Raw genomic sequence first — 26,456 nt, 5'->3', positions numbered from 1 at the left:
TACAGAGGAATAAACTGTCACATTTAAAATAACAAGTAGATTTTTTTGTTTTTTAACCTTCAGAAATTTAATGCAATAAAACTGATGGTAGTTCATATTTTATCTTAATTAATAAAATAATTTCAGAAATAATTAAATTGTTCTCTAACAAGTACTGGTTACACACACATACACACACTTTTTTGTTCTATGTAGTCCTGGATGTCCTGGAACTGACTATGTATCAGGCTGGTCTTTAAGTCATGGAGATGTGCCTACCTCTGCCTTTTGAATTCTGGGATTAAAGGTGCACACCTCCTCAACCAGCTTGGATTTATACATTTAAATGTTGCTATAGATACTCTTTAATGTGTTCCCATTCAGAGGAGTAGCTATTTAATCACAACTCTGAACTACTTAAGAGCACCTTTGACAGTGAGATTGCACCTGCCTGGCAATGGGTTTCAGGGAGCACCTGAAACCAAATCAGCTCTGTCAGATGGCTGCAGAAAGCTACCATCTGAGAGTAGCAGTTCTGTATTTAACCAGCAGGGAACAGCAACTGAGTTCCTGCTGCTTACAGTCTTTCAGAGCCTTGTTTCAAAATATAAACCAGAGCAGGGGAGAATGCAGGATATACTTTCAGCAATTCCTTTTGCTCAGTATTTCTCATGCTGAGCTATGAGTTAGAATTTTTGCTGTACCATAAAAATATAGTAAACCATACTTAAATGGAACTCACTTAGAACTATGGGTCATGCAACATTTACTGTGTCCTGGTGTTCATTGACTTTTCCTAGAAAATCTCCAGCCTCCATGTTCAGTTGATGCAGCTTAGCCTATCTAATCATGCTTTCTCCTTCTCTGGGGAAGTTCCCTTGGTCTAAGATTTTAGCCCCTGATAATCACATTTTGATAGTCTTCCCAATTACTACTTATTTGTTATTAAAATAGATATTTTAATTATATACTGCAGCATTTGAGACCCCCCAAAAATGCTTGTATTGCTTTACATAGCTATTTTATTTGTACTGTCTTACTGCAGCAAATTTTTGTTGTTGTTTTGTTTTTTGAGACAGGGTTTCTCTGTGTAGCTTTGGAGCCTGTCCTGGAACTAGCTCTTGTAGACCAGGCTGACCTCGAACTCACAGAGAAGTGCCTGCCTCTGCCTCTGCCTCCCAAGTGCTGGAATTAAAGGTGCCTGCCAAAGGTGCCTGCCGCCATGACCTGACTAGCTACCATCGCCCAGCTATGTAGTAACTTTTATAATTAAATTTTCTGTGCAGTTTGCAAAAATGTTTAGAGCAAAATATTCATCTTATCTCTCTTATAAATAAATGTACAGATGTTTATTATAGCCAATAATATTTATTTTATCCATCAATTTCATTTCTGGTTTTTTTTCTTAATTTAATATTATAATTGCTTCTTGGGTAATTTCTTTTTATTGTTTAAGAATCTCAAACATACATATAATGGCAAATAATGAATATGTTTTGATAAGGTCAATATTCAATTCTATATCCTTAATCCTTTCCCTATAATCCTACACCTCTACTATAAAGTAATTCCTGAGCCTTGATGGAGGTTGTGATGAAGATGTCCCATTAGAGCAGAGCACCCCATCATCTCTTATCCTCTGCATCTTGAATAGTTGTGGGGTGTCTGAGTTCCATCTTGTGAAACAGGCCCCTGATTCCATCAGAAAGTTGCTGCCACTCCAATATAAGTGCCATTAGTGTATCTCTCTGTATCTTGTCAATTCATTATTGTAGGTCACAGATCCATAGATAAGTGATATTGGTGATGATTTTCTCCTTCAATAGTATGCTTAAAACCTTCTAACACTGAGGAAGCTAGTCAGTAAATATGAAACTTTGAGGTCTGTTACTGAATAGACTTGTTCTGTCACTGAAGAACCCATGATATTTTCATCAATAGGGTCTCATTCAGAGATCTTGGGAGTGACCAAGAATGTCAGCAATAGTTGTGATAATTTTAGTCCTTTTGTCAAAAATCAGGTATTCATAAGTGTGTGTGTTAATATCAGGATTTTTGACTCGATTCCATTGGTCTACCTGTCTATTTTTTTGTGCCAGTACCAAGCTGTTTTCAGGACCATAGCTCTATAGTAGAGCTTGAAGTCGAGGATGAGATGCCCCCTGAACTTTCTTTATTTTACCAGGTTGTTTTGGCTATCCTGGGTCTTTTGTTTTTCCATATGAAGTTGAGTATTATCCTTTCAGGGTCAGTGACGAATTGTGTTGAGATTTTGATAGGGATTGCATTGAATTTTAAATGTTCTTCCCTGGTAATGCAATTGATAACTAACTTATATGCCATCATATAATCCTCATCTAGTAGCTGTTGGAAATAGAAGCAGACACCCAAAGCTAAACACTGAGCTGAACTCATGGAATCTAGTTTCAAAGAGGGAGGAATGATAAGAAAAGGGGTCAAGACCAGGCTACAGAAACCTACAGAGACAGCTTACCTGAACAAGGGGGAGCTCATGGACCCCCAGACTGATTGCTGGGAATCTTGTATTCCACCAACTCAGACCCCCAACCATGGGTCTCAGTTAGAAGCTCTGGGTAATCTAAGAGACCTCTAAAAGTGGAACCAGAATGTATCCCTGGTGCATGAAAGGACTTTGGGAGCACATTTACCGTGGAGGGATATTCCCTTAACCTAGAGGCAGGAGGGAGGGCCTAGACCCTACTCCAAATGACTTGACAGATTTTGATGATCCCTCCTAGAAAGCATCACTCTCCCTGTGGAGTGTGGGGGGATAGGATGGGAAGGTGGTCGGGGGGGAATGGGAGGTAGGGATGGAGAAGGTACTGGGATAGATTTGTAAATTAAGAATATATAAATATATAAAAATTTCTTTATATATATTTAAGTTTAAATGGCAATGAAGATCAAAATCACTTCACTTCACTCTCCATACTACCTCTTTACCTTTCTCCCCCAACTTAATCCCCCCGTATTATTCCCCAATCCCCTTCATATCACCTCTACTCTATATATACTCAAAAGAAAGCACCCCTCCCATAGTTCCTTATTATTTTCCTGACTTAAAATGATTTTCCAATTTAATCACATATCTGAAGATTCAAATCTAACATGTGACATTTGTTCTCTGCATCAGGGTTACTTTACTCAGTGTAATATTGTCAAGTACCATTCATTAACCAGCACATTTTAGAATTTCACTTTTCTTAATGGCTGAATCATATTCCATCCTGTTAATATACCATATTTTCTTTACTCAGACATCACTCAATGGGCTTCTGGGCCATTTCCATTTTCTGGCTATCAAGAATAGAGCAGCAATAAGCATGGATTATAAAGATCTTTGTGTTGGGATGAGGAATCCTTTGGTTATATGGCCAAAGTGTTAGGTCTTGATCACACAATAGATCTATTTCTATCTCTTTGAGGAACCTCCAATCTAATTTATATGTGATTTTATCATTTCCACCCCATCAAAAATTAATAAATGTTTCCTTTCTGTCCAGATTCACACAAGCATTTGTTGTTATTTTAGCCATTTTGTGTGGGATAAAATGAAATCTGAAAACTGTTTTAATCTGCATTTCCCTAATGGCCAAGGATGTTAATGGTTTTTTAAATAGTATTGCTCAAGCACTTACATTTAATATTTTGAGAACTCATTGTTTAGTTCCATGCCATAATTTGTAATCAGGATGTTTGTTTTCTTAATATCTAGAATTTTTTGTTTGTGTAATTTTTTTAAAGTAATTTAGGAACTTGGAAGATACGAATATTGAGAGAAATTGTTATATAAAATAAAAATAAAGAAAAAAGGAAGACAATTATATGATAATTAATAATATATACTTCTATAATTTATGTAATAGATTCAGTGTCTACTGTCTTTCATAGAAATACATCTCTGTATTTCTACTTTATTCAAAATGAATAAAGATTGAAAAATGCTGTCTTTTCATTGACAATACAATAAAAAAAAACAAAGTTTCAGAGGGAAATCTACTTGTTATTTTGAATTAATATTCCGTGGTTCCGGTTAACTGGGGTTGAAGAATCAGCTGTGATTAACAAGATACCAGAACTACTGTGACAATTGATGCTGGTGGGCTGGAGCTGAGAAATTAGCAGGGATTAAGAAGAGGTCAGCATCACTTGTGAAATCTTCTGGGAAGTAGTGTCTGAGAGCACAGAGAAGCTGTGCTCCAGAGGTGATCAAGGTTGTACATTGTGCTTGGTAATGTATAAGGGTCACCTAAGTAGTACTGGATCTGAAGGCATGAAGGGGTCATGGAGAGCAGCTGAGGCTTGACATTTTGAGTGGCTAGGTGAGGCCATTGGTGAAAGTGCAGCCTCAATGGCAGTTGAAGACTCAGGACTGAAGGGATAAGGCAAAGAAGTTGAGGCTTGGAACTATAAAGAGAGCCTAAAAGAGGCTACTAGTGAAAATGCAACCCAGTTACAGCAGAAGACCCCAACATTTTGGAGATGTCAGTACCATGGGATAACCACCAGGAATAGCAACAACAGTAGAGTGGAGCCAGCAAGATGATAGATGACAAGCTGTGAGTGCTGCAAAGGTCAGAGCTAGAGAAGTGACCTAAGCCCTTTGGAGGAGTCCAGAAGATTGTGAGTGGATTCCAGACGTGGAACAGTTGGAATTTTGTTTTGCTTTGATTTGACTGTGTCATAATTTTTCCTTCTTAAAGAAAAACACATTTTACTGGAGCCCACAGTGGAGAGACATCGAATTCTGAATGACTTGGAATTTTAAAAGAGATTGGTTACTAAAATTTTAATGTGTTTGAGTCTGTAAAGACTGTGGGACATTTTAAAGATATTTGTTGTTAATGTGAGATCTTGACTTAATAGCGATATGTTTGTGTGTCAAGTTGATAAGAGGTCAGTTGTACAGGCTGGTTTTGTGTGTCAACTTGACACAAGCTAGAGTCTCCAGAGAGGAATGAGCCTCAATTGAGAAAATGCCTAGATGAGATGCAGCTGTAAGGCATTTTCTTATTTAGTGATTAATTAGGAAGGGTCCAGCCCATGGTGGGTGGTACCATCCCTAGGCTGATGGTCTTGGGTTCTACAAGAGGGTGAGCTTGGAAGCAAGCCAGTAAGCAACTACCCTCCATGATCTCTGTATCAGCTCCTGCCTCTGGGATCCTGCCCTGTTTGAGTTCCTGTTCTGATTTCCTTCAGTGATGAACAGTAGTGCTAAAGTATAAGCCTAATAAACCTTTTCCTCCCCAACTTGCTTTTGGTCATGGTGTTTCAACCAGCAACAGATTTCCTAAGACAAATGGGAATACTAATGTTGGAGGACGCAGATATATTCTCTTGGCATTTCATGTTGTTTATACTTTTATGATTGGAGAAACCACATGGAGTTAGACCATTATTACGGTTTCTTAGTGTGAGTATCTTTTCAACTTTGTTTAATGAGTATTGTTTAATGAGCACTGTTAGCCTAAGTTGTCTGGCTGTGAACCTGATAAATTATGCTTGAAATTCAGTCTGGTAGGAGATCAGATTGCTCCCTGCTCAGCTGGGTCTACATGCAGTTTGGAAGAACAGGAATAAAATTCATTTAGAATTTTAAGGTTCTCAAAACAACCCTCAGAACTCTCTAGAAGTTCTGGCTTACATTGTTTTCAGGTGTCTATTTGATAGGGTTGTAGTGGAATTTAGAAGGATGATCTGGGGGAGTTGTGCAGGGTTTGGAAACCTCACATATCAGGATGGAGTTACAGTGGGGGGATGGAAATCTCCTTGGGGGTGGCACACAGAATACAAAGTCCTCAAGTGGCAGGCATGAGAGTCTCCTTTTGAGGGGGCCTATAGGCCTCCTACCCTGTTCTCAGGCAGCAGGAGTCCACAGAGGGAGCTGAAGTCAGACTTCTTTGGTAATTTTTACTCTAACATATGTCAACATTAATGAGGAAAGTCTACTAAATCTTTGTTAGGATATAGGAAAACAAAAATAGATGAGTTCCTACTTCTGACATAGGTGAAGTCCTATTATAGACCACAGACCACGCAATGTAACATTATTAAAACCCCAGAGGGAACCAACTAAAAATTAAATGAAATAAAAACAAACAACAGTGTGACTGTGAAAAGATGTGTGAGTGCTCATCGTGAAATGCATGGGTTTTTCACATAAAAGGAAAAAGATAACAGATTTGGGGGGAAAATCATTTGTCCCAGAACTACCATGATAGTGAGATGTAAAAGTTAATGGATAACCAAAAAAGCACCACAAAAAAAAAAAAAAAAAAAAAAAAAGCAATTACCACAAAAAGAAAAAAAAAATGTCCTTCATTGGAAAAAGTATTGGTTCCAGTGAGAAGGATGCCTAGTACCAAGCTATGCAGTTCTGTGTATGATACTGCCTCTAAATGCCTGACCATTTAAATTTGTAGTTTAAAGTGATATACGATGCTTCTCAACTATATAGTTTAAATTTTTGCTGTAAAATCTTATTAAGTTAGTGATATTTACTTTTAAAAATGAATATGTTAAAGTGTATAGAATACCACTTAAATATGTAAGAGGGATAGTCTAAGGAATAGAGAGATAATTCTATAGCTAAGAACACTTGCTGCTCCTACAGATGACTTGGAATTGGTTCCCAGCATCAGCACAGTGACTACAGCTGTTTATAACTCCTATTCCAGCTGATCTGGAACACTTTTCAGGCCTCTATAGTCATGAGGTATGTTTGCAGTGTGCTTACATATACTGGCAAAACACTCATCTATATAAAATAAGAAGAAATTCTAAAAAGGAAAAGAAAAGAAAGACTATAGTCTCTAGGTATATTATAACCAAATGTGATTTATAGAAGAAAGATTGTGTTAGACCGTGGTTCCAAAGGGACACTCAGCAATGGCAGGGGAGCTATAGTATCAGGTGGTTGGATCCTCAAGCTGAGGAGTTGCATCTCAATAGCACACTCAAGAAACAGAGCAAACTCGAAGTGGGTGAAGCTATAAACTATCAAATGTTGTTCCTAGTGATTCATTTCTCCAGCAGGGCTTAATCTCCCCAAACAGCATCACCAAGGAGGACCTAATATCCAAATACCTTCACCTGTTCAGGGTGTTTTTCATTCTAACCAGTATACTGACTCAGCTAAATTCCAACTGATCTTCTATATTGTTACCAGGAGTAATAAGAATGAAACAGAATGTAAAAAGGTACTGTTTATAACACAGATTAAAGGAGTGGATCCAGAGAATTGATTCTGAGACACACTTTGAAATAATGGCCTTATACATTCTTATAAATTCATATAGATCAATAAAATAAAGGCAACTTTCTACTTAGTATGATTTCTAGTATGTATTTCTCATGTATATATAGATAAGGCTGATAGTAAAATGAGTTTAGGTTAAAGATGTCTAGAAACTTATTGTCTCTGTGGCACACATATACAAGCATATATCCACACTTATATATACACATGTGTTAAAATATGTGCTCCATTAATGGGACATCCCATATTACTTCCAACACTGGTGTGAGCTCTCATATGTTTATATGTGGCCATAATTTTAGTAAAATGGATCTAATGCATCACCTTATTTTAAATCACGTGAATTTATAGATATCAATGGTAAATTACAGAAGATATATATTAGATGACCCCATATTTGTGACTCCCCTTTTAAAATACCTACATAATTAGTAATTCAGAGCATAACATGTTTTTCCCTTCTAAAGTACTTTTCAGAATGACTGGTCATGTGTTTTCATTTGACTAAGAAGAATATTATATAATAAGATTCTATAAGACTGTGAAGTAGTTCACAAAAGGCACCTAACATTTATCATGTTCCTTCACTAATTGGCTTTCACTGTGCATCAAGGATTAATCTATTTACTTGACAAATATTTTATTGAGAAAGTCAGTTTACCAGCCTAATTTTTATTTGCGATTTTGTGGAGCCTGTGTCAGTATTCGATAATGATATTTTTCTTCTTGATAATTTTCGAAAGGTCATAAAACGTCTGTTTAGCTTAATACGAGAATAGTCTTGTAGTGATGTAAAACATTAGGTTTTATGCTTTTACCAAGAGAACAGATTTATTAAATCTGTGTGGATAAATAAGTCAACCAGTTGCTGATTTTATTAACTCATGAAACTCCTTCTTTACAAATAACACCAGGATAAAGAATCCCCATACATTAAGCATATAGTTACTAAATATGCCTCCAACCCAATACTATTTCACCTGTAACTCATATTCAAATTTGCCAGTGACCTATAATTGACAGGATAGGCCGAACTTCTTGTTGTTGGCAATGCAACTTGGAAACAGGTTCCCCTGTGTCCCCAGTGAACAGTCTCCACATCTTCCTGTTGTTTCTTATCATGGACCTACATGCTGTTACAACTCAATTTTTGGAAGTGAGTGTGCTATTAGCAAGACAGAAATACTGACTCTTTTTCTATAAGCTTGGGAGTTCAGAGAATATAAAATATTTGGAAAATTGGTTATGCAGATAACAGTTTTCTGACATAAAACAAATAATGGAATTGTGTTAGTAGAATTGCATTAAATTGGAATTTCAGTTGGATCAGACTTGGACACAGTAAAGAGAACACACCATTCTATATAAATGAAGTAGGAATGAAGAAAACTGTGGACTAGAACTCGTAAACACAGAGCAGAACAAGATAGAATATGTGGAAGAGGATGTTACTAATGAAATGAAGGGAGGAGGAGACAGAGACAGAGAGAGAGAGGAGAAAGGAAAGATTAGTCATGTCCTAAAAGGGTTGATACAGTGGTTTAATTGCTCATATATTCTGAAATACTGTATCAAAGGAAAGCCCACATAGGCACCTGGAAACAAGTGACTGAGGTGCAGAGCTCCGACCTTCAGCCTGAAGTGACGTCTGTTCTGAAGGAGAAATAATGCATGTGAAACAGGTTGTAGAAGTATACAGGAGACAAGGGGAACTCAGCTTCAGGACAAAGGAAATAGAAATATAACAGGTGTCAGACCAGAAATTAAAGGTCAGGACAAGTTGTCCCTAGCAGTTGCATGGGAGAGGCTAATTCCTTGGAACTTGTCCTCTCTGATAGTCATTATGAGAAAAGTTCTACTCTGATGGCAATCAAACCATGGGAAAGAGCTTCAGTTATGTTTTGACACCAGGCTAGGAAAAGAGATTAATAAAGGGATAGAGAATTTGAGGAAAAGCTTTCTGTATTATTTTGAGTGGTAGGTTTGTTTGTTTCTCTAACTTCATTTAAACTTACTAATTTAAACATTGTTTAAGGGGCATTGTTGCAAGGGCATTTTTTAATATAAGAAATTAATAAAATTAGTAGCTTTGTATGCAGACATGGACTTGAATTCATGACCACAATTTAAGGAGTCAACCCTAGAAGAAAGAACCTCCTTGGAGACCTGGGAAGAAATGGAAATAAATGATTAAACTTATAGAGAAAATGGGAAAATGATGGAATTTGCTGCTTTGTAAAAGCAACTGTTTAGATGATAATAAGTTCTCTGTAATCATATGAAAGGTTATCACACCTGGAATTCTTTCAAGTAATTGGGTATCTTCTAAAACCCTTAGTTCTCAGACACTGCCAAATGCTAGAGAACTCTCTGATTTTTATATTTTAAATAATTTTCTTTCATAATAACAAGCATCCTCAATCCTTGCCTTACCTGTGACTTACATATTTGGCAGCAAGAATACTGATAGACATTTCAGCACCCAGGAAACACAGAGAGGAAGGTAGCTGACATGCGCAAACTCAGAGCTTCATGGATCAATGTCACACTTTACTATCTCTGCTGTTTCCAGTTACACAACATCCCCAACCATGTGCTACCATTAGCAGCAGCATAAACAAATTTTCTAGACGATTTTCACAGAATGTAACTTGTACCCTTTCTACAGTATGAAACAAGGCACTGTTTGGGAATTCCTTCTTAAATTAAAATTGAGTCTGAACCACTCAGCCCCTGAACTATACTTATTTGTCTGGCATTATAAATAGTTCACATGATGAACAGAGAGATAATCAGTGCCAAGATTTTCAGTCTTGATCAAGGACATGACCAAACAAATAGTATGTATGTATGTATGTATGTATGTATGTATGTATGTATGTATAAAGAGAGAGAGAGAAAGAGAGAGAGGGTGTTATCTTATGATGGCCACCCAACCTTATTTTTATTTGTTGAAAAATAACTGGGAATAAAAGTTTTGCCTTAAACCCATTTGGGTTATATACAAAGAAAATATTAGAGATTAATATTGCCATGTTTATTTTAGACTACTTTATTATTGGTATTTTCAGATGCAATTTCTTGATACTGTTTCATGTGTTATCATCTAGAGAGTATGTCTTAGGGGGTCTTGAAATATATATATATATATGTATATTCTGGACACTTTCCCTTTTTGTGTGAATGTGCTTATTATTATTATTATTAAACAAGCAATCACTTTGAAGCCCTGGTTTGCCTAGAACTTACTGTGTATGTTGGGGTAGCTTCAAACCACAGAGATGTGCCTGTTTCTACCTCTCAAGTGCTATGATTAAAAGTGTGCACCACCATGTTCTGGGTACACTTTTAAAGAATATTCTTAACAACCTGATAATCTCTCTGAGCATGGTATTGTCCTGCCTCTTTTTGCAATGGACCTAACGTTTTAAAGAATGGCAGATAACTGTTTCCTAAGGCAGAGGTTCTCAAACAATAAAATATCAAAATCATGAAAACTTTTGTAAAGGATCTGTTATGAAGGGTTATCTAAATCTCTCCAACAAGTTGCCTTGTGATGTTGCTGCCTCTGCTGCTGATGCTAGGTCACACTTGAGAACCACTATTTTGAAATATAGATGTCATCATTTTGATCTCTTAAAGTGGCAATAATTTAATGCATGATTGACAATAGAATCGAATTGCCTAGTCACTATGAGAATGAATGCATATCCACGCTACCAACACAAGGCATTGATTCTAGTATTTGCAAGTTACTAAGAAATGACATACCTAACAACACTCTAAGTAATGCAAATATTTGATTTATCATGGAACATTTGTGAAAACATTTCTTCTTGATGTTTTCACAGTTTTCAGGTTGTGAAGTTTATATATAAAGATGCAAAAATACTTTCATTAGTACATATTAATTTATCAGAGTAATGGATTTTATAAGGTTTACAAACTTATATCTAATGTACTACTTCATACTTGGCTCACTGTTACTGAGTTTGTCCCTCTTTTACCTTACTCTTTTCCCATCTACAAAGTCAGCTCTCCCTACCCCCTGTTTACTTTGAAGCCCCTTCCTAGATTGCACATATGAGAGAAAACACATGCTATTTCTATTTATAAGACTGGCTTGTTTGGCCATGAAGTTATAAATTTATAGAGTTTAGATGTCATTGGGACCTCTTTTATCTTTGTCAAAGTATATTCTTTTTTCCACCTCCTTAGAATCTGTGTTCTGACCTATTTGTTTTCTTGGTAAGCTTATATGAATCTTAGGTTATTTCATCTACGTCGTCTTTGTGTACCTTCATTTTTTTTTAAATTATTTTGTTGAGAATTTCTATAAGTTCCTCCCAGATTTAACTGCTTTCCTTACCCATCCAACTATATCCTTTTTATTAAGCTTTTTAATGGAAAAATATTTATACAACATATTTTGATCATATTTTTTCCTATCCTGATGTCCTCCCAGATCCTCTCCTACTTATCCTCTCAGATGTATAGTTTTTCCCCCCCTCTCTCTCTCTAAGAAAAGCAAGGACTACACAGGAAACAAGTAAGCAAAATCAAAATTTACAAAGAACAGATACTACAAAAAAATGCCCAAACAAAGCAAAATGTGACAAAATGTCTACAAACATACCATTGATTTAATAGTATGTTGACCAAATAACTACGAGTAGATATGAGACCTGGCTTAAAGTGTGGGTATCATATCCAGTGAGAATCCATTAAAGAAAATTGATTACTTTTTCTTTGCCAGTGGGCATCAGTTGAACTTCTTGGTTAGGGGTGGGAGCTAGATTAAGTTCCTCCTCTCAGTACTATATTGTTGCCTTGAGTCCCAATCTTCAGTATCCTAGGGATTAAAGAGAATCCATGGAATCCACAAACTAATCACTCAACTTGGCTTTTTTATCTGAGAGGGTAAAACTCAATTCTCTGGAAGGGCTCTATGATGTTGACTAAGTGACACTGACATGGAATGACCTTCTGGATGCTGAGAGTATGTGCTGCTTTTATTTGTTATTCAGCCAATGGCCAGGCAGAATATAGCTATGCAGGAAATCCAAACAAAGATGCAGAGAGAAGGAAGGCCAAGTCAGAGATGCCATGTAGCCACCAAAGGAGTAATATGCTGGAGCATTACTGGTAAGCAACAGCCTCGTGGCAATACACAAATTAATAGAAATGGGTTAATTTATAAGAGAGAACTAGCCAGTAATATGACAGAGCCATTGGCCTAATAATTATAATTAATATTGAGCCCCCAAGTGTTTAAGTCATAAAAGGCTTCAGGAACTGACAGGTGGGATGGAAACACTCCAACAACATGGCACTGACATTTTATCTGTTTACCAAGTAGAATATCATATCCACCAATCCTAAAAAACTGATAAATTTTATGTTTTAGTTACTTAATACATTAAGGTTATTGTTTTGTTTTACAATGCTACATGGAACAAGTTTAAACGATTTAAACCTATTTCTCTTGTATTGAAGGGAACATAAATATGATTACAACATTTTTTTCATCTTAGGAAATGAAACAAAACAAACAGTAATTCTATGTTCCTGAAACCTAAGCAGCAAAATGCAGCATAGAATATTAAGAAAAGTATATGTGTTTTGCAATTATGTCAAAATAAAGAAGTTCCTCCTGCAACAAGACTTGCTTTACATTTACTGTTTGAGAATCTGAATGAATGAGGGAGCTTGGCACAGCAATTGTGATGCAAATGAGCAAAATCCACTTGTTTATGGATTTTATTTTTATATTATTGCTATTTTTTAATTAAAAATATTCTTCTTTTATACAATATATCCTGACTACAGCCTTCCCTCCCCCCCCCCCACTTCTCCCAAGTCCCCTACCACTAGGCCTTGCTTTCCCAGAGCCACTGATACCCCATTTTCCTTCATAAAACAACAGGCCTCCCAGGGATATCAAGCAAAAACATCAGAACAAGGTACAATAAGGCTAGTCACAACCCTCATATCAAAACAATCCACTAAGAGGAAAAGGGCCCCAAGAGCAAACAAAAGAGTTAGAGACACACACTTCCACTATTAGGAGTCCATAACAAAAAACAATGAGGTGTATTGGGGTGCAGGTGGGGAAAACTCTGAGAGGCTCTAACTTGTTTATCTTCTTAAATGTTATCTAACAATAAAGAAATGAGAAACGGAAGCTGTAAACAAGGCAAAAACATGAAAGAACAAAGAAAAATGTCATTGGGTTGACCCATTTAAAGGCCAATGCTTGCCTTGGAGCCTTTAAGGCCAAAATAGCTCAAAGAACACCTGTGTGTGACCTGCCAAAGCACAAATGCATGACAAAACAGTGGAGAAAATTGGTGCCTCACTGTTTTATCAAGAAATGGGCCTCAGACAGGCTGAGGAGTGGGTCAGGTGAAGAGAAGTATTAAAGTGTGAGCTAAACAAGTTCCTTGTCTGCAGAAATTTTAGAAGTGGATAACTGGAGGAAAATTGAATGTAGGGTAAAGTGAGAGAGGTTGGCAGTCACTTGAGAAAGGAAAAACCATAACTCCAGAGATGAGAAACCGAAAAGCAAAACTAGATCAAGACCTCTAAAGCAATGACGCGTTTTAAGTAGAGTTAGTCTCACTGTTTCCTCTTTCTTTTTCCTTTAATTTATTTCCTCCCCTCTCAAAAATAACTGCAAGGCAAGTTAGGTGACAGTAGTGGGTGTTTCCTCTCTAAACATCATAATAAGAAGCACACATGCTCACATATATATATATATATATATATATATATATATATGTAGTATTATATGTATATATATACATATATATATATAGTATTATACGTCCTTAATCATATTTTTTCTAATCCTTCACCTTCAAAGGCATTTTAAAATTTGATGGAAATGTGAAATCAAAATACTAATTTTGAACACCAAAGGGCCAGCGAATGGTGCTAATTAATATGCCCCTATTTAAATAGCTAGTGATAAGTCATTAGGCTGTGTAAAATGCCCTTTACATGGTTGTCATACTATGAAAATGTTCTTATATATAGCACTTTTGTGGCTATTTTAGTAATTTATGAACATCCTATGTTTTCTCTTAAGATCAACTGAGATAGAAGGAATGACAAGATGATGATGACAGTAATGATAAATAAATCTACATTTCTGGCTTTTCAAGGAAGTGCTTGTTCCAAAAAGCTTATTGTGTGCCTACCTGAAGTACACCCCACCCTTGAAGTTCTATCTGTGTACAGTTGTTTTATTTAGTAAGAACACTCAAAGGACGATTACAATTTAGCCACACTTGTATTAAACAGTTTAAGTTACTACTATGATGATTAACTTTAAGCAAACTGACACAATAAGTGCAGCCTGGATACTTTACAATAATATAGAATTCTGACTACCCTTCAGCATCTAGTTCTGCATTCAAATTATTGCAAGTGTTCTATTAGACCTACTCTAGGAAATGGTGTAATTTGTTGTTGTTGCACTGCTAATGAACTTCCACTCTGATGATGATTGATTGGCCATTTGAATGTCAAAAGGAATGTCAAATGGATATATAATGCTTGTTAGTTCATAAAGAAAATGAAAACAAGAAACAAAAACAAATTCTTGCAATTCCCAGCTATCCTATAACATTCATCCTTTCTGCTCTTAAAGCATAGATTTTATAAAACATGGTATAAATAAATTTAGATTATTTCTTCCTCAAAAATATAAAGATAGATTTACCACTCTGTATCAACTTTTATAACTTTACAACTAATCATAACATAATAATTTCTTTTTAAGTCTACTTGCATATATGAAAATCTCCATTTCCAAGATATGAGAAAACTGAAAAACAAATGTTGTATTGAAAATATCTCAAGTACATTGACTGCCTTGGTGCAAACACGTTTCTTCAGTAACTCAGACTGTTTGGTAACTTCAGCACATCATTTGGTACTTGAAAGAAAAAGTCAAGATCTTTCATTTGTGTTTTTTGTGTTTTTATCATAAATTTTATTTCTCCTGGATATATATATATCACTGGTTATTTTGTGATGCTTTCAGTGGAAATGCTTGAGATATCAGGAATACAGTATATTTTCCAAATGTTCCCATGATTCATTCCATAGCACCCAAATTGCTCACTTGGTTTTCTGTGGCAGGAGACTTAGGACATTTTTGACAATGACGCAGAACTTCGGTAGGTACAACCAACCTCCAGGAACGTGGCAAAATGCATGAAAGCATATTCAAGGCTTTGAGCACCTCTCCACAAAAGCAAACTCTACTGACACACTCAATTGTCAACCCTCTTTCAACTTTGTTTTAACATATCCCTTATTAGCTTTCTGAAGCAGCTTCGAATGTCTCATTTCCCCCATTTTCCATCTTTCATCAGAATTGATTATCTGCTGAGTTTTGATACAAGTAAAGAGCACTCTGACCTGAAATCAGGTTCCCTTTAAAGAATGGAGTGTTTGACAGCTGACGTGTAATTATCATGATATACTCTGATGACCCATGATATGCACACAGTGGGAAGCACTTGTTTTAGGGCTTCCTCACCAATACCCCTGTACTAGTAGAGTCTGACTGTAATGTATTATTGGATCTTTGCCTCTGTGTATCCATCAGTCCCTTCTTCTATCTTATCCCCCCCCCCAGTGAATCTCAAGACTATAAAGCAGTAAAACAAAATCAAAGGGAACATAATCATTGCACACTGAATGTGGACAGACTTTTCTTTCCCACTTGCCAATTCTTAAATAACTACCATGGAGACTTAACATTACTTATAAATGACAGTCTGATTGCTCAGGCTTATTACTAACTAGCTCTTACACCTTAAATTAACCCATTTCTATTAATTTATGTGTTGCCACCTGGTTCATTGCTTTGCCCATCCTCCAGCAGGTCTTGTTCCCACTGTATACCCTGACTACTTCTCTGACTCCACCCTTCTTTTTCTCAGCATTCACTCTACCCCCAAAAGTCTGCCTAGCTATTGGACAATCAGCTTTTTATTAACAATGAGAACACATTTTACAGTGTACATGATTGTTCTACAGCAACTGAATGTTAACAATTTGTATCTTCAAAGTAAATGCTTTGAAATGTTCGTTTATATTGTTAAATGAAAATTGTTGACTAAATATTTAAAATAATATATAAAAAGGAATTATACTTAATTTGGGAACAATTAAAAAGTTGCACTGTTCTGAAGCTGTTCATCATCCCCAAGACAGTGGTTGCCTAATTATAAAGGAAAAAGATAAAATATACCTTTGTTAATTCTATTCTGTATCATTGCTGATGTGATCTGTTTCCAACTGTGTATTCAATTGCCATGGTGGGGTTGGAAAACATCTCATTTCTCAAGCATATATTTAATTCTCTTTAGTAGAGGATAGAACAATCAATACCTTATTCATTTGATTATACTTTTAATGATTTGTGTCTATTTCTCTCAGTAACAGTTTGTAAAGTTTTTCATCCAGAATTCCACTAAGATATAAGATGAGGTATATATGGAAAGTCTTTTCACTGTTTGTATTAATTTAGTTAATTTCTGTATTGGATATTTTACTTTCACATATCTGTGCACCACATATATGCCCAACAGAGGCTGTAAGAGGCATCAGATCCCCTGGAACTGATGATGGAGATACTAGGAATCGAACCCTTGAACCTCTTAAAGAATAGTCAGTTTTCTTAAACACTAACTGTCCCTGAACCCCATCCTTTTATTTGTTGTTGTTTTTTCTAATTCAGCAATTTGGATTGGTAATTGGAGACCATTCTATATCATTTTCTTCATGAAACAAATTCATAGCAGAAGTCCAAAAATGATAGTTCTCATTTCCAAAGAGATATTTTGTTAGTTGCTTTCTTTATTGGGTTATCTCCATCAATTGTTTTGATTGTTATACTACTACTTATTATATAACTTATAGAATATTTTACAAAAGATAAATATATTTTCAATATTTTATACATTGTGTTTTGATCATAAACACCCCATCCCTGAACTCTTTCCAGATTCACTCCTTACTTACTAACTCAAAGAGTACTTTGTGAAGCCAACATATTCTTGGATATGTGACCTTATGTTGGAGTATGGTAGACTTGTCAAAGTCTACACTCATATAAAAAAATGACTCTCCCTTTGCCAACAGTTAACTACTCCTAAGTAAGGGTTAGGACATAGTGCTTAATTACCCTCTTCATGCTGTAATTTGTGCATGCTGTCACAACCACTGTGAATTCATTTGTGCAGCTACCTTGCTATATCCAGAATCCACAGCATTTTGTAGACATCTACTGCTGGAACAGAGGTTAGCTTCACACCCAACTTTTACAAGCACTGCCAAACTAAACAAATACCTTTCAAGGTCTATCCATTGCTGTAAATGATACATTGACCTAAATGTAATTCCTGTGGATGGGAGGAGAGGATGAGGCATATATGTTCCACTTAATGAACATATATTTAAGGAGCTTCTTCAGTCTTAAATAAACATATTTTATAGCTTTAAGTTGATATCCTCAGTCAAGATACAATCACACATTCTCCTTCTGTGGAATCTAGATTTCTTCCAAGCTGGTGCTCTGTCTCAATCTTAAAACAAAGAAGCAGTCTATTGTGTGCATATTACAAAACTTCCAAACTGGCTGGAACAGAGGTTAGCTTCACACCCAACTTTTACAAGCACTGCCAAACTAAACAAATACCTTTCAAGGTCTAACCATTGCTGTAAATGATACATTGACCTAAATATAATGTTCTCTTAGGATAGGGTGTTTTCAATATTTGGGTAAGAAATTACATTTAGAGAAAGGGATTTTTCATTTTCAAAGAGTACTTTAGTGTACTGGTTATCTATTATACTGGTTTAGTGTACTCTTATATGTACTGGTTATCTATTATACTTCCGCACTTAGCATGGATTGATATGAACAGGTTGAAATCTTAAGTGATAGCAAGAAATGGCTTTAAGTTAGCATGGTTTGATCTACTAGAAATTGCTCTCTGAAAAAGAGAGTATTTAATTATAAATGAAGGAATCTGCCTCACAGCTTTATACTTAAAAACTTTATATGTTCAAAGCTCAAACACAGCTGCTAATAAACTATTTCTCACAGTGGGTCTCTGAGGGAGCTTAGTACTATCACCTCCTATTTTTATGAAGTACACACTTGACCCATAATAATTAGATAACACCATCTAGAACCTCATAGAGATGAAAAGATAGTTACAAGTTGTGATTCATACAAGCTAGTTTACAGAGGTAGTCTCTTAGATTTCTGCACAAATTGAGTTAGAATGTCCAAGAAATTTTACTCTCCTGATGATGTAGATAAACGTATCTCATGCACATACAGTTGTGTTTTATTTTGTTTGGACTATTTTTTCTGTGTCTATAATCAGTTGTCTAGATACAAGGAACATAACATACCATAAACAAATATAAAAAGAATTCTGTGCAGCTGAGTGACTCAAACTCCTTATTCTGATATTCGTTACCTTAAGTTGAATAAACAGAACTGTTTGCCGCTCTTTTTTCTCTTTTGATTTTTGTATCCTTTGGAAGTCTAGCATGATTGGCTCAGGCTAACTCATTGAATGATTTTAGACTGAGATCAGCTACCTTTGGCATTAATTTTTTTTGTATTTCACTAAAATACATTTAAATGTATTGTTATAAAATACTGCAATTATGTATGACATTGAATCTCATTGATTGGAGCTATACAATCTTCAATATTTTTACTTACGATGTTACAAATCACTTTTTCATGAGTAAAACAGCCTGCAACATATAATGTGAATATTGATTTCACATTTTTATCAGTTTTTTTTTTTTTTGAGTTTAGCAGTTTCAATCCAACTTGGCTGACTAATGTGAAGTGCTTTTGGTGTCAAAAATTTAATTCGTTTCCATGCAAAGCACTGAATTGCATAATACTTCTGTGTGTTAAGTGGATCTCAATCACAAGAATATCTACGTGTTTGTTACATTTGCCTATACATGTCTATCAACATCACTTTGTAAAAAAAATTATTCATAATAGTATCCAAATGTAACCTCATATGAGTTTGAAGTTATTTATTAAGTTGATAAATATAATTTAATTTTTACAAATATGGCTATGAGTAAAAATTCCATGTAAACTTATATATTTATTTTTGAAATGAGGTAAGCATATATTTGTAAATGAAACTGATTTATGTGTTATTTTACTAAAAATTTCTTGGTATTTTTAACATTTTTTAAGGATGGGCTATTCTCTGACCCACTAAACTGCCTTGTGAACTATTATTACATTGAAGTTATTTATACACAAAATCTTGTATCAAACATAGTAGCCAGATATGACCACTTTTTAAATTATATTTTCTTTCTGGAGATAAAAGATTTGGTTTCAGTGCTTCTGAAAACATGGTACATTACTCTAGGAATTAGAATACCTCAATGTGTCATCATTTTGCCATACAGTACCTACTTATAAAGATATAGTTCCAAAAAGTAATATTCAAAGATTGCATGTTATTATGAAAACTTCAATAAATTATGATATTAAATGTACTGTAAATATTTGTCTTTTGATTTTTTCATTATCATTGAAACTGCATTTTTAATACTATTTTGTGAAGTCCTCTTGTGTGATTCAGTTTTCCTGAAGCTTGTACAATATTTTATATTGCACGTGCCTAGTTTCCCTAGATTTTATGCATCATAAGAATTTGATGAACGAATTATAATTAAAGATTATTGGAAATGATGAACTCATACATTCCTATAGGATCCTGGTGATTTCTGTGATGTTCATCTCAAGTAATTAGGCCTGAATTGAGTGTCTGATCTTGAAGAATGGCCTTACAACAATGTCCTGATTACAAAGAGGGATACAAACATTGTTTTTCATGGTTTTTTACTTCCCCCAAGACACAATGTATAAAGCAGACAAAACTCTTTAGATGAACAAGTAAGGAAGCTTAGATGACTTGTGTTTTCAGATTAAACACTTACTCATCTCTTGTTCATTCTGTGCACAAGTACAGTCCTTGATCTTCCCAGGACTAACAGCAGGAACTTGTGTTAAGTCCAGAGATGTCGAGCAAATGATGTTGTGTGGCCTCTTATGTCTTTAGGTTCACTACAGACACTTGACTGCTGATAGTATCTCTGTGGTTGTATCTTTGAAGTTAAAAGTTGGTGGCCAATATTTTATTCAGATGCAGCTACACTGTATAAGTTATATTTCATATGCTGAGAGTCCAATATTGAAGTGATAGGACATACAGACAATAGTTTAAAACAGAAAAGTATGCTCGTATGAGAAGCAGACATAAGAGAACTAATTTATTCTCTCTTGTTTCTACACTTTAAAGTCAAGTTCAAGACCCTATAAGCCATAACTCCCACCCCAGCCACCTTCAGTCCACCATTACAGCAGATTTCAATTGTTACTCAGCACTGACACTAGACCCAGAATGTCTTGTTGTGAGGCCATAAGCATGGCAGGCATTCTATGCCATCTGCAAGCTACTCTTTGGTCTTCTTCAAGAAGGATCCTGCATAGTTTTAACGGAAACCATTTACATCCTGTGGGGTGAAGAAGGAGAAGAAGAAGCCAAAGTTAGAGGAATTTTTTTCCAGATTCCTCACACCCAACCTCAAGTTTGCATTTTGCATGTAATAGAAACGCATCATAAAAATTAATTTACTCAAATCTTACTAAACCAGCTGTGATCAATATGTAGAATATGATCTTAAAAGAACTTTCCTTAATATGAAATTTGTACAGCATGTGAGTTGCTTGGGAAATTATGGAGTAGTAAAATAGTATAAGAAGGTATTAGGTTAGATGATCTATATTGCTTTTTTAATTCCTTATGATTTTAAGTAAAGCATTTCCACAATTCATTTAAATTCTATAGCAATAATATTTAACCATAATTATGGCATAGTTAAAAACAATGGTCATAGTTATAGAATGTTGCCAATGTGGTCCCCCTGGGAAGAGGAAACCAGTTGAAATGTTGGCTACATTAGATTGATTTGTGAGGATTTCTGTGGGACATTTTCTTAAATGCTGCTTGAATAGGAGTGAGTGATGTCATGCCCAGACAGGTGGGCCTGGGTTGCATAAGAAAGGATGCCAAGCAAGGCAGAGGGAGCAAGCAAGCCAGTAAGCAATTTTGTTTTCCATGGTCTTTGCTTCACTTCCTGCTCCAGGTTCCTGCTTCCCTCATTAATGAACTGTAAGTGTACTAGGTAGTAAAACTATTCCTTCTCCAAGTAGATTTTTGTCAGTGTTTTACCCCCACCAACAGAGATCTAACTAGAGCAACAATTGTGAGTAGATTTCAACTAATATTTTTTCTATTACTATCAAGCATTGCCTAATGTATATAAATCAGTGTTGAAAATCTTTAAACGGGTTTTTGTTTAGACTTATTTTTTCTGGAGTACCTAAGATTTATATTGCACATGATGAAAAATTAGCAGAGAAACATATGCTTATTCTATTTTGCTTTGCTTTATTATTTCAGCCCAGACATGATTACCTTGAGTGATGGAACCCCCACCATTATGAAGGTAACACTAACTCCTTGTGGAATTTTTATGTTTTAGCATTAAAAAAAGGACGATTTTGGATCACTCCTGATCCTTATCACAAAGATGACAACATCCAGATTGGGCGTGAGGTGAAAATATCTTGCCAAGTAGAAGCTGTCCCTTCTGAGGAGTTAACATTTAGTTGGTTTAAAAATGGTCGCCCACTAAGAAGTTCTGAGCGGATGGTTATTACACAGACTGACCCGGATGTATCCCCCGGAACAACAAACTTGGATATCATTGATTTAAAATTCACAGACTTTGGAACTTACACATGCGTGGCCTCTCTGAAGGGAGGAGGAATATCTGATATCAGTATTGACGTTAATATTTCCAGCAGTACAGGTAAGAGGCTCGCTCATGGTACAAAACGCCTTTAAAATAATTTGAGTTTGGTGAAGTCAGAGAGGCAAGGAAGTCATTTTTTTCAATTAAATCTAAATTTTATGACCCTAAATATCTAGTAAATACCTAAGCCCAGACATTGCTGTTTTTATTTTTATTTAGAATTATATAAGGTTTTATAAAAATTGCATAGATAAAATAAATAGCAATGACAAAGTTAAGCTTTAATTAAAATTATGCTATCTTTTTTTATGTTACCCACAGTCCTTATTGCACTAAAAATAATTTTAATAAGTTAAACCAGTGACTAAAGCTGAGCTTTTTTCTAAATTTAAAATTCAACAAAATTATTTAGATCTAAGACATAAACCTTGAGGGGTAATTTCAGAGTTTTTAAATAACAAATAAAAATAAAAACAGGAATAATTCTTCTACTAGTGGGAACGTTTTGTTAAAGTTATTTTCCAGTGTGACTTCTTGGATAATTTCATGGTACTACAGCCTCACAATGAAAATTGTTAAATGCATTGAAGGGGAATTATTTTAAAGCTGAAAATGAGAATGTGCTATCCTTTTCTGTTGTTTAAAGTGTTACCTCTAGACCTGGAAAAGTCTAGTGTTTTTTGGTGAGGATATGGTAGGTAAACTCTCAGGGTATTTTAAAAACCTGTGTACTTTGCCAGTCTGTCACCAGACTGTTTTAACTGAAAGTTCTCCCATAGTGGTGGGTGAATACTATGAATTGAACTCAAAGAGCTTGGTTACAGGAGCAAAGCTCCATGTTTGCAGATGCTTAAGAGCCGGCTCTTTCTTTTCTTTCAGGCAACGTATTGACTCTTTTACATATTTGATCCACACACAACTCTGTGCCTTCTCTTGATTCCTAATTGAAGTTTATGGTGTGTTTATTTTACCACTTAAAGACCATATGAAAGGCTATGGTAGGCAACATAGTACTGAATGCCATCCATGTAAGAAGGTTTCACTGTAAGAGTAAGAAAAATTCCAGGGTCATTTGCCCTTATTTTTGAAGGGTAAACTCATAATTTTCTACCCATATATATTACCCTGCTTTCTTTGTTTGTTTCTCCTGTTTTGTTCACCTATTTCTTGTTTGGGACCTAATCAACTCACACACACACACACACACACACACACACACACACACACACACTACTTTTATTTAACAGATTCATTTGGAGGAAACATGGCTCATTGGTTGTTCAACTTAACCAAAATAGTTCATATAAAAAAAAAAAAAAAAGGAGTATTGTAAAATTAACACTAGATTGTGTTCTGATATTCACTTAAATATGGTGCCTGCATATGACTATTTGAAACTAGATTTTGTGAATGACAAAGTCACAATGCCCAACCTTAATTCATGAAATTGCCGGAGATTCTAAAAGGAAAGTTCAGGTTGGTCAGAATACGGATTTTTGTTCAATTACAGTATAATAGATATTAGAATAGTTGTAGTAAATCATCTTCACTATTTCTTTGATTTCTAAAGACCACAACACTAGAAATAAAAGCTGTATTAAGATTTCTAGAAACATGCACTATGCCTTCTCTTTCTTGCCACACACAGAGCTGATGCTTTCCAAGAGGAAACTGTGAAGACTACATTTCATCTGCGCTAGTTAATGCAGTCTTAGCATTAGGGAAAATACATGGCTCATAGTCAGAACTCAATAGATAGTTGTTTAGTACAACTATGATCTAATTGATGGATCTGACACTGTACAGTTATAGTCTTTTCTGAGTCTACTTCTGTAGTACAAGCACTGTTGGTCCCTCTTGCTCGTTCTCAATTTTTTACTGACATGACAGTAGATATGTGTATAATTTGATTTAATGTTTCAGTTTCAGGACAATATAGGACAGATGGATGTTGTAATTTGTCAAAATCTGTTGAGGTATTCATGTGGAAAAATCAAAGCATTAAGTCAAGTTCAGCTACTGTGGGTTTTATTTGAATACATAACTGTTATGTTCATGAGTATGGGCACTCAGGTAATTGTATTTTTGAGAGAAGAACCAGAGAAGTTAATCTTCAAAGTAACAAATTCCTTTCTATTTGTGTTGAATCTGGCTTGTTTGTCACATTATCTACTGAGCAATGACAAAACAGAGTCACCTGCACAGTTCTCATGGCTGAGATATGGGATACTAATCATACTATTTAAAAGATTAACTCTACATCATAGAATTATACACTCAAAATGGTACTTCAATATGAAAACAGATATGTTACAAATCAGTGTTTGACTAAGGAGGGTCCACAAGCTATACCATTAAAGAACGTCTCAGACTATTCCTACATAATAAAACCCCTGAGAACAGAGAGGAAATTTAGATGAATTGTTGAGTGAGTGAATCAAAGAAAATGGAGCAATTGTTAATAAATAAGAATAAATAACTGGAAATGAGATTCCATTATAGAAAACTTGTACCAAAAAAAATAACAATCAAAAATGTCTTTATGTGGATGCCTTCTAAATTTGGGGTTTTTCTAATTATTATTTCAGGAAACTTAACAGTGGCGGCTAGGTGGTGAGTGGTTTTATTATATTTAAATATTTTATATATAATTTACACCATTATTGGATAATCTTTTAAATTCTTTCTAAACCTTCAGTCTGGTATTACATAGGATTCTGACATTAATTCTTGGTGATTATTCTGTTTCTAAGGATGTGTACACAACACTTAAGAAGATGAGGGTTTGTTGCCACGATGCTTTTCTGCATAGCACAAAAATATTTCTTAAATCACAGACCCATAGTCAGCATATTTGTTAGATGACACTAAAGACTGACTGAAATGGGAAATATCCCTGAAGGCAACTTATAGTTTGCAAAATTATTAATAGTGTTAAAAGACAATGATTTACAAAAAAATGGCAAGTTATATTTAGAATAACTTATCAGAGGCTATATCTATTTCAGAGTTTATGCATACATTTATGAGATATTAAAAATGACAGTGTACATGACATAAATTTTATATTATTTTCCATTTAGTTCAATATTAATAAACACATACAGAGTTCTGTAAGTTTGGAAATTGTCCTTATAGTAACCACTTGCTGTTTTCACAATTTAAATAGCCATCCATTTCCAATTCCTTTATGAAATCCTCCACAAACTGGGCTCTGTACCATATGGAGATGATTCAGACAGACATTGTTCTTAGGTCATCCAAAGCAGAGTACCCTGTCCAGTCTAGTCTGTAGGAGGCAAAACTTTACTTGAAATTTGACCAGGCTTCTGTAGATGATTTGAGTGCTTCTGCAATGTAGATACAGGACAGTCTCACAGAGAGTTGAAATTAGATTTGATCTTAAAGGAAGAAAAAGAACAAGCAAACAAGATGGGAAATGTCTCAGAAGTGGTAAAACTGATACTGGTGCCAAGTTTATAGCATCAGCACTAATCTGAATAAAAATCACATTAGCTTATTCTAGACTTAATATTTCATTACTTAAACTATATTTTAGGCTAGACTTCAGGTAACCTAAAGTACTTTCTGTGCATTGTTTTAAATGTCTCAATTACAAATTTAAATTATAAGACTCTAGATGTCACAATTCAGTTCTGTGAAATATAGATTCTTTATGTGCCTCCTAGCAAATTTAAGCCTAAATTATCAACAGCTAAAATCAAATTATTAGAATATCATCACAGGGCTGTTCTTTCTTTGTGTGAGCATAATAGGTAGAGTAGAATTTTAGTTTTCTTTTAAAACATTCTACTGCTTCCTCCTTCACTTCATAGTGAAGTCTCTGGTGCTCATCAGCTTGCATGCATTCCTTTGCATGACTCAACAAACTTGTGTGTTTATAGTAAACTCAGAAATATGTACACCAGACCTTGAAAATGAAAGCAAAATCGGTTTTCTTTGGAATTCATAGGGAGACATCTGGTGAGCAAATACAGCAGAAGACTCAGCACAGGATTATATGGTTGTGTTTTTCTCTGGTTAAGAGTACAAGGGGATTTTATATGAGAGGGAAAGGAACAAGCTTTTGTGGGGTTTGTGGGTTTTCAAGTTACCCTGCTAAGCTGACTGCTGTGTCCTAGAGTCATCCAAACCGTAAAACTACACAATGCTGCAAATATTTCTGAGATTAATTTGTGACTATTTAAATCCTAGGGTCTTATCCATAACATACAATTGTTTTCCTGATGCTATTATGCTGTTTACAGGTCTTTCATCCCTCTGTTCATGTAAGTATATA

The 26,456-nt window shown here is 35.1% G+C and overlaps 1 protein-coding gene across 3 annotated transcripts in view; it reads left to right on the top strand.

Annotated features, from left to right (window-relative positions):
- The window catches only part of Mdga2 (MAM domain containing glycosylphosphatidylinositol anchor 2), a 761,827-nt gene that overhangs the window by 542,192 nt on the left and 193,179 nt on the right, over positions 1-26,456 (top strand). For all 3 annotated transcript variants that reach the window (XR_007835196.1, XR_007835197.1, XM_051195916.1), the window contains exon 7: positions 21,884-22,213. Coding sequence is in view for 1 of the 3 variants with exons in the window: in XM_051195916.1 (XP_051051873.1) it covers positions 21,884-22,213 (330 nt within the window). In the remaining 2 variants the exon portion in view is untranslated. The remainder of the gene's footprint in view (positions 1-21,883; positions 22,214-26,456) is intronic.

Source organism: Phodopus roborovskii, unplaced genomic scaffold, assembly GCF_943737965.1.
Source record: "Phodopus roborovskii unplaced genomic scaffold, PHOROB, whole genome shotgun sequence".
Classification (NCBI taxonomy): Eukaryota; Metazoa; Chordata; class Mammalia; order Rodentia; family Cricetidae; genus Phodopus; species Phodopus roborovskii.
Note: the sequence above shows the minus strand (reverse complement) of the source record. Positions and strands in the feature narration are given on the sequence as shown.